This window comes from Ornithodoros turicata, unplaced genomic scaffold (genome assembly GCF_037126465.1).
Source record: "Ornithodoros turicata isolate Travis unplaced genomic scaffold, ASM3712646v1 Chromosome13, whole genome shotgun sequence".
Lineage (NCBI taxonomy): Eukaryota > Metazoa > Arthropoda > Arachnida > Ixodida > Argasidae > Ornithodoros > Ornithodoros turicata.
Window position 1 is genome coordinate 3,300,039 of NW_026999307.1, and position 8,872 is coordinate 3,308,910.

Genomic DNA, 8,872 nt, shown 5'->3' on the forward strand with positions numbered 1-8,872 from the left:
CTGGTTGTTCTCAAAGGAACAGTAAGCCCATCCCAGAGGTCGTGTGACCCGTACGTGTGCTGGGTCCTTGCAGAAAAAAGTGGAAATATAAAGGATGCGACGTGCACTTGTATTGCGGGGTACGTACTGGTGATTGTAATTTTGTGCATCCCTTTGCCTTTGCAGTTTCTATTCCTAACTGTGTCCCTTCATGTGCAACAGGCCCTGCTGCATATCATGACTGCATGCTTCCTAAAGTATGACTATTTGCTGGAGACATCACTCTGCCTTAGTCATCCTTTATTTTGGTGAGAAACACCTTTATTGTGTATCTGTGATTGTATTTCTGGAGCGATCAGTATTATCATATTAATAATGAACATCTCTGACCTCAGGCTTATCATTTCCAAACGTTAACAGTGGATACCTTGTACTGAAGCATACAACACAAAAGACATGTACAAAATTTTCTTTCGATCATTTATTGTGGACATCCAATATTGCAAAACTCTTCAACTGACGGATTGTAATGATATCTTCCCGTTCCATCTTCGTGAAGGCTAGGGAAATCTTGTAGCCATTCCGCTGCCGTGTGCTTCGTAGTTACAAGGTGGCATAAGGAGAAGGAAGAACGCCCTGTTCCTACAGATGTTCCGCGCCAGTGGTTGGTGCCTCGGCTGAAAAGGGTAAGTACATGGCAGTGAGTGAAGATTTAGAAGATAATGTAGCCATGTGGGCAGCTGTTACCATTTCCATTTATTTTAACCTTAAAAGGCTTCACACACAAGCAACCTGCCAAATAATCTGCGAACCCTTTTAAGATCTAAAGTTCGCAAATAAATTCGGAATAGGTAACTCCCAAGGCAGCTGTGGATCTGGAATACCGTCACCACTCACTGGAGAAGAGGAAATCAATCGGTGCCCCATCAAAACAGGCTGCGACCACCTGCGCTATCGACGTCCCTGCTCTGATTTCTGAGCTTAAAAAGGTACTGCCACATTTATTTTTGCAAAACTCCCACTCGCTGCAGTGCCGTGAGACATTGCAGTAGTGGAGTAGGCTCATATACCACACAGAAAGGGAACAAAATAATACGGTTCACATGTAAGCTAAAGATGAAACAATGATCCAGCATGGGTATCTGTTTAGATGAAAAGATGCAGCTGTTTTGAGACAGCTTCATGCAGCAATGAGTTCCAATCTCACAAGCTCGTCACAAACCGGGATGATCAGTCCTGAACAACATGAAAGCAGGTGTCTCAGGAAATATTTGCACTGAGGCCAGTTATCGCTGTATATATCATGAGCTGATTTGAGCAGACAGTGCCTTCTGCATAGGCCTAATGACGCTCCTCACGTCTTTGCCAACTAGCAGGAACAAGTCTGTGTGGAATAATTGCCCATAACAAATGTAGCAGCTATATTTTGTACCAATCCAATTCTCTGTAGCCCATATATGCTGCGTGTCCCAAGATAAGCTCCCCAGACCATTGTACGAACAGAGCGATAAACAGAAACCTGAAGCAATCTTTGCGGTACTTGAGTTAGAAACGGGTTCCACTCGTGGTGTAGAACCTGTTTCTACCTCAAGTACCACAAAGACAACGTCAGGTTTCTGTTTATCGATCTGTTCGTAAAATGGCCTGGGGAGCTTATCTTGGGACACATGGTATATGCATTGTCTTTTTTTTATTGGAAACACAGTGCTTCACAAAGCCTGCAATAAATGGAAACTGGAGGCTATATTTACGATACCTGGGGAACAAACAGGTGCTATTAATTCTGTAGCGCCTGTTTTTTGCTCAAGTAGCAGAAATATAGCACTCGTTTTTCTTTTGTTGCTTTGTTAGTGAAGCGCAGTGTTTCCAATAAAAAAAGACACCCTGTATATGTGCAGCACTTAATTTAGTCGCATTCATTTCCTCTAGGTTGCACCGACTGCAAGGTTTTTCACGTTGGTTGAAAGGAACACTGCACAAGTTACAGAAAGTGGGCATACTGAAACAGCTGCTGGTGTGTACCACATATCCCTTCATCAACCTCTCTGCAACTTTAAGCCAGATCCAACTTGGAAGACACCCTTAGAGCTTCTAAGCATCACCAAAGAAGATTCTGACAAAATCGAACTCGAAACAAGGACACAAAGAAAAAGCAGCTCCTGGTTCCTCCACCGGAAGGGACGAATAACAGCATCAGTGTTCAAGGAAGTTTGCTCTTCAAGGATGGTCAAGTGCTCTAGCCTCATCAACAAGCTGTTCCGACCGACCATAATCAATGCACCAGCCGTGCAGTATGGCATTAACAATGAAGACAGAGCAAAAGAGGCAGTGCTGAACACACTGCAAGGAAGCCATACTGGTGCTCGGCTACAAGACTGTGGACTGATGATATCTCCAAGGTACCCTTATTTAGGATGCAGTTCTGATGCTATATTCCACTGCGAATGCCATCCACCTGCACTCGTCGAAATCAAGTGCCTCTACTCACTGAGGAAAGTTCATCCTTCCAAGGTTGCTGAAGAAGGACAGAAACAACGCGACTTCTGCCTGGACGCCCACGGTGACTTAAAACTGTCACATAAGTATTATTACCAAGTGCAAGCTCAGCTACACTTAAATTCTGTTGGTAGCACAGTATGCTATTTTTATCTCCATGTGGATCAAGGGGGACTATTACTTTCAATCCCAAAGGAAGAGGGATTTATGTCCAGAAACGAAGAGGAACTGAAGCTCTTTTTTGAAAAAATAATGCTGCCAAGGATCTGTAGTAGGTATTGATTGTGTAGGAACAATATGTAAATAAAACTCACCTTTATTTGCAAGCGATAGTGAAAAGTTTGTGAGCCCGGCAACCACGGAGAGAATGTTGTCAAAATCTTGAACAAGATGGTAGGGGACTGTGTTAGTCAGTATCCTCCACTTTTTTATGTGCCCAATTGCCCTTTCCACGATTATTATGATGTGTGTCTCTTCGTCAGCTGGACTCTGGCCCTTTCTCCCTACCGAAATTGCTTGGTCCCTGGCCCAATCCAGCCCACCAACGCTCTGCGCTCAAAGCTCTTCTGACATTTCTGGACACCATCGGACTTCGATCGTTATTGTAAAGGGGCTCGTTATTTTATTCCGACCATTCCACCAAGCACTGGGGTAGAGTATCGCCTGTTGCGATGAAACTCCCCACTCTCCAAGACCGAAAATAAAGTTGTTGTTGTTGTTCCACGATTATCCTTGACGACGATATTCGTCTTGAACTTTCAACTTCATTGTGGAGCAACTGCGTTCTTCCTTTTGTGAAAGCCGGTGTTATCAGCTGCACGTCCCGCAGGAAAAAGTCCTCATGGAGAAGGAAACTCCGGTCTGCTAGAATCTGGTCACCTGGTAGCAACATACCTAGGAACCCTGCAACACACATAGTGGTTGCTCATAAATTGTGCACAGTCCCGATTGCTTGCACCCCAGCCCACTGACTTACCACTCTGAAGAGTTATCTCCTTGTCCGAAATTCGTCCACCATAAACAGGAGAGACGAAGGTGATTGCGCCATGTGTATTCACACAGACGAGGAACTTCAGTGTGGAGCCCTGTTTGTAGTTGCTCCACACTTCTTGCTGCGTGGACAGGTTGAAGGGCCTGGACATCAAGGCAAAGATGTTCAAGGTTGCATAAACCCGAACAATTTCACATGCTCAGTATAGTCGTCATTAGGACTGCGCAAATCCTTGAAGTAGTGAAAGGAATAATTAGGTGTCCAGTTCAACTTTCGAGGCCAATACAAAACCAATGTGTGATGAAACCAGATGAAAATGAATATACCAGCTTTTGTCCGACATGCATATTTGTGTATAATCAAGCACATTGCAGAAGTCTGATGGTACTCTTCATGCAGATTGCTAAGGAGGGGGCCCTTTTTGGATGCCTTGTTGGCTGCACAGCCAACAAAGTTGCTTAGAGTAATAGAGCTCTTAGAGCTGCTTAGACTGTATTTTTAGAGCAAGTAATTTTGTAAGTGGTCTGATTACAATTTTGAGTTGTCGAGTTCATTACGTTCACAAGCATCGACTTTTGCTTTTCAGAAATCGGGAAGTAACAGGCAAAACCGTGTACTACTTTTTTTTACTCATTACCCCATTAAATTTGGAGTCACGTAATATGCGACAGTAAAAATTCTTGCCTTTTTCACAAGGCTAAAAGCGATGGTAATGAGTGTTTTTTGTTATGCGTGTGCACGTCCTGACAATCACATTGTTTGTTCATGAAAAATTGCACAAGAGCTACGTACCTCGACACTGGAACTTCAGTGCAGTCTATAATGCCCCTTAGGTTTGGGAAATGGTGCCGTTCTTTTGTTGTGAGCCAGCTCCTCGCTATGTCGGGATCAGGGAACACAATCAGCTGTCTACACACTGAGGACATGGGGGCCAGCCAGTCTTTGAATATCCGGCTAGCAGTGGGGACGGACACATGAAACCTGTAGGCTAGGTCTGTTACGTGCAGACCGAGTCTCAGGCGCATTAAAAACAGCAGCAGTTGGCTTGGGTGTGGAAGGCATTTGCGTGCAGGTGGTAATGCAGCAACCACAGCTGCCAGCACTGCCAAGAATGTTGCCTTTGTGAGCCCTGTACACGAGGACATTGTGCATTAACATTCAAGTGCTTCCTTAGGGCTACAGCAAATGCCTGTACCACATGGAGAAAGAAATGCACAACAAAGGCACACATACCTGTGTAGAAAGTCACCTTCTTTTCGCTCATCTGCCCAACATCCTGGCATGTATTCAGCTTTGCTTTCAGCCTCCTGCACCTTCGTCTCAGTGTGGAAACCTCGTCGCTGAGTGCATCCCGTTCTTTGACCAAGGAATAACAGTTTGCACACATCCCTGTTGATTCTGTCGCCTGGACCTCTGTGAAATATTGTTGTTTGATGCATTTAAATAGGAATCCATATTTGCAATGATGTTGACTGCAGTCGTATGTACTTTAACTTGCCTGCGTCTACCATGTTGTCACCAGTTGGCGACCCTTCCGCTGCGTCCATGCTGTCCACATCGCTCATACTGTCCATATCGTCCAAACTTTCCACAGCAGTGTTGATACTGGAGCAGCTAGCCTGCTGTTCCTGCGATACCAACCGTTTTCGCGATATTGCAGCATGGCGATGATGCCTGGCAATGTTCAGGAAAGGTTTAGTGATGTTCAGTACGTGCTATAACAGTGTTCTGGAAAACATCAGTAAGTGCACGTACATTTCAATCCTCCTGCGTGATCGGGCACGACTATCGTTGTTGTACGAGAAGATAGACGGCACATAATCGACGTGGCTGGGGTCGTCGCTGCGTTTCTCTATTGAACAAAATATGCGACGGTAACGCATATGAACGGCGCTTTTCGAACACAAAGAAACTTCGACAAAATGCGCAGAGCACACACGTGCGCCGACGCCGGGAATCCACAAGTCGCCGTTCTTTTGCTTTCGTCGGAGCGCTACTGCCCATTGCATCTTACGCTGAGGGTCCCAAGGTACTCGGAACACCTTGTGACCCTTCTCCGTTGAGTTGGTGCAACCCAGGGCCGAACACCCAACCATTTTTGCCTGTCAAATTGCGAACCCACGAAATGGTCGGCTGTTTATACGCTAGCGAACAGGCAAACGCGCGGGAACTTCGAACCGGAAGTCCAAGATGACGTCACGCCCGTCGGGGCCTGAAAACCACCTATTTGGTCGAGCTGAACTACGCTCGAAGCTGGAAGCGAACTAGGTCGCGCCCGAAAGTCACCGTCTTGGGGGGATTACGATGATCCCTGAAAGGGATGCGACCTTCGCTCCTACTTTGCTTTCAATAGAAGGCAGCGAACAAGTGCCGATTCGTGGAACCCAGCCCTCCCCTTCCGATTTGTTTCGATTTCAGTCTGTCTACCAACGTCATGATGACGTTTCTCGGGTGGACGTTCATTGTCCTCCTATTTCGCGTTATGTTTTGTGTGTTTTTTTCTTTTTTTGTAGGGGGGCGATCAAAGGATTAAATTGTAATGAATATTTTTTTCCTTCCAAGGTCTCACGGAATACTTCAACAGGAAAAATCACCAGACACGTAACTTTCGTAGTCATTGCAGGAAAGTATGCGATTTTTCCAAAATAGACCTTTCCCTGTTTGTAAACAATTAGTGTTCGATAGCGCCACCAATTTGGTGGACTTGAACTATGCACGAAAGTAAAGGAGACGAACAAGGTCGCGAAAGCCACGATCTTGGGGGGGGGGGGGATTATGATGATCCCTGAAGGGGACGTGATCTTCGGTCCTACTTTTCAGCTAACACTCGTGGAAACCACTCCCCACTGCCCACCGCAAACGTGCCCACTCGTGGAAACCAGTCCCCCCCCCCCCCCCTTTCACATTTGTTTCGTTATCAGTCTGTCTACCAACGTCATGATGAAGTTTCTCGGGTAGATGTCTATTCGCTACAATCGAGCGTTAAGCACGCAATGAAGAGGACGGAAGAGACGTTTGTAATCAACGCAGTTTTATAGAACGAGCCTTCTTCTACAGCATATTAAAAAATCTGGAGGGTGTTTTTTCGTATACATTTTTTTCTTTTTTCTTTTTCTATATTTATTTATTTATTTATGCAAATACCTCAAATTACCCCGATGTGGCCTTACATGAGGGAGGGAGTTACAGAGCAAAAAGAAAAGGAACGAGATAAACAACAAACAAGAAAAACTCGCGCATATTTGTAGCTAGATACACTCATGAACAACAAGCAAGATGAAACGCGTATATATCACACTGCTAGGCACACTGATAAATAAAGAACAAGATAACACGATATTTACAGCTAGACACACACGTAAAATGATAGATGAACAGATATATACTTAGAGTGAGACATAATGAATACATGTAAAATAATATGCATGAACTGTAAGGTAACTTAAATCTGGAGAAAATGCAAAAGTTCACGTTTGAAAGCGGTTATATCACGAGTGATGACTAGCGGCAATGGAAGACTATTCCATTCGGTGGTGCATCGAGGAAAAAAAGAGCGAGAAAAATGTGTGGTGTTACTTGAGAAAGGTTCAACTTTAAAGGGGTGATCCAGTCGCGATGATATATGTACAGCTGGTAACAGAAAACTGGGTCTCAATGAACTGGTGTGAAAGAATTTGTGATAGAGACAGAGCCTCATAAATTTCCTGCGTGTGTCGAGTTCAGGAAGGTCAATGGATTGTTTAATAGCTGTAATACTTGAAGGATAATGATAGACATTAGTAATAAAACGAGCAGCCCGGTTCTGTAATGCTTCAAGAAGGTTGGCAAGGTTAGCGACGTGAGGATCCCATATACTGCACGCGTATTCTAATTTTGGTCTAATCAACGTGGTGTAAGCTAGTTTCTTTATCGTCGGAGGAGCATGTTTTAAGTTGCGGCGTATAAATCCTAGTTTGCGGTTGGCATCGCTGATTATGGAATTAATATGGTTACCCCTGCTTAAATTAGATGCAAGATACACTCCAAGATACTTGTATGAATCAGATTTTAGGATCGAGCGATTATCAAGTGTGTATGAATAATGATAAGACTGCTTAGCGCGTGAGAAAGAAATATGTGCACACTTCGAAACATTCAGTGATAGGAGCCAAGTGGAACACCAGACGTTGATTCGATCGAGGTCATGCTGTAAGGAATGTCGGTCAGAGTCAGAAAAAACGGGGCGATATAAGACGCAGTCGTCGGCAAAAAGACGTATGGATGAAGATATGGAGTTCCGGAGGTCGTTGATAAAGATAAGAAAGAGAAGGGGACCAAGTACAGAACCCTGAGGCACGCCGGAAGATACAGGAAGGGGTGTAGAAGTATGGTCGTTTATCGTCACCATTTGAGAACGGTTGGTCAGGTAATTTTCAATCCATTTCAACACAAGCGGGCATAAATTAAGAGAGGAGAGTTTACGAATGAGATGGGCGTGACAAACAGAGTCAAAAGCTTTGGCAAAGTCTAAGAAAATGGCGTCCGTGCGTACGTTATTATCTAAATTACTTTGAACATCATGAATAAAACATGCAAGTTGCGTCTCGCAAGAGTATCCTTTTCGGAGACCGTGTTGAGATTTGTAGAAAAAACAGTTTGATTCAAGATGAAGAGAAATAGCTGAGAAGGTAATGTGTTCTAAGATTTTACATGAAACACTTGTTAGGGATATCGGACGGTAATTGAGAGGATTATTTTTGTCACCTTTTTTGTGTATTGGTACTATCTTCGACAGCCGCCAGTCGACTGGTACTTGACCGAGCCTAAGTGACTGTGAGAAGATAAGAGACAAGTATTGTGATGATATATATTTCGTATTCTTTAGTACTTTGGCGTTGATACCATCTGGGCCGCATGCTGATGACAGCTTCATTGTATCGATTATCTTGACGATGCCATTGGGGGAGATGGTGATTGGGTTCATTGAAGGGAGGCTACAGGCGTACGACGCCAGAGGTTGATTGTATAGATTGTTAATGAAGACACCGGCAAATGCCTGGTTAAAAATGTGACAGCACTGGACATCAGGAACAACTGAACCGTCGTCAGCGTTTAAGCGAATAATATCTCTAGGTTTTGGATTTAGAATTCGCCAGAATTTTGTAGGGTTAGAATGAAGTGTGTCAACCAATGTGGTAAGATAAAAATCGTGTCTTTGTTGTCGAAGGGTAGATTTAAGGGACTTCGCGTAGGAGAGGTACTGAGCAAAGTCAGATGCGGCGCCGGTCCTTTTGGCATGTTTGTACAGTCTCTTTTTTTATTACACATTCTTCTCAGCTCACCAGTAAACCAAGGTTGCTTATTAGATGACCTTATGATAAGTGAAGGAACATTGGCATCAATTAACTCCAGCAGCGTGTTCTTAAA

At 44.2% G+C, this 8,872-nt stretch overlaps 1 protein-coding gene and 1 long non-coding RNA gene across 2 annotated transcripts; one reads left to right on the top strand and one right to left on the bottom strand.

Annotated features, from left to right (window-relative positions):
* Positions 1–207: 207 nt before the first annotated feature.
* LOC135372116 (uncharacterized) lies at positions 208–2,023 on the top strand. Its single transcript, XR_010415836.1, has 4 exons — positions 208–287; positions 539–665; positions 831–968; positions 1,909–2,023. It is a non-coding gene; the product is annotated as an uncharacterized LOC135372116 (long non-coding RNA).
* A 1,216-nt stretch (positions 2,024–3,239) lies between these two features.
* Positions 3,240–5,562, bottom strand: LOC135372073 (uncharacterized). Its single transcript, XM_064605797.1, has 8 exons — positions 5,481–5,562; positions 5,222–5,318; positions 4,965–5,140; positions 4,700–4,879; positions 4,259–4,595; positions 3,452–3,609; positions 3,370–3,378; positions 3,240–3,289 (listed from the first exon to the last, which is right to left on the bottom strand). The coding sequence occupies exons 1-8, from the start codon at positions 5,560–5,562 to the stop codon at positions 3,240–3,242; spliced, it is 1,089 nt and encodes a 362-aa protein (XP_064461867.1).
* Positions 5,563–8,872: the final 3,310 nt, after the last annotated feature.

Bases quoted from the DNA above. Each gene is read 5' to 3' on its own strand.
- LOC135372073 (XM_064605797.1), bottom strand. From the start codon at position 5,562: ATGGTTGGGTGTTCGGCCCTGGGTTGCACCAACTCAACGGAGAAGGGT. The intron at 5,319-5,480 runs GTAAGATGCAAT...TTTGTTCAATAG, and splicing joins AGTACCTTGGGACCCTCAGC to AGAAACGCAGCGACGACCCC. The intron at 4,880-4,964 runs GCAAGTTAAAGT...AATATTTCACAG, and splicing joins TGACAACATGGTAGACGCAG to AGGTCCAGGCGACAGAATCA.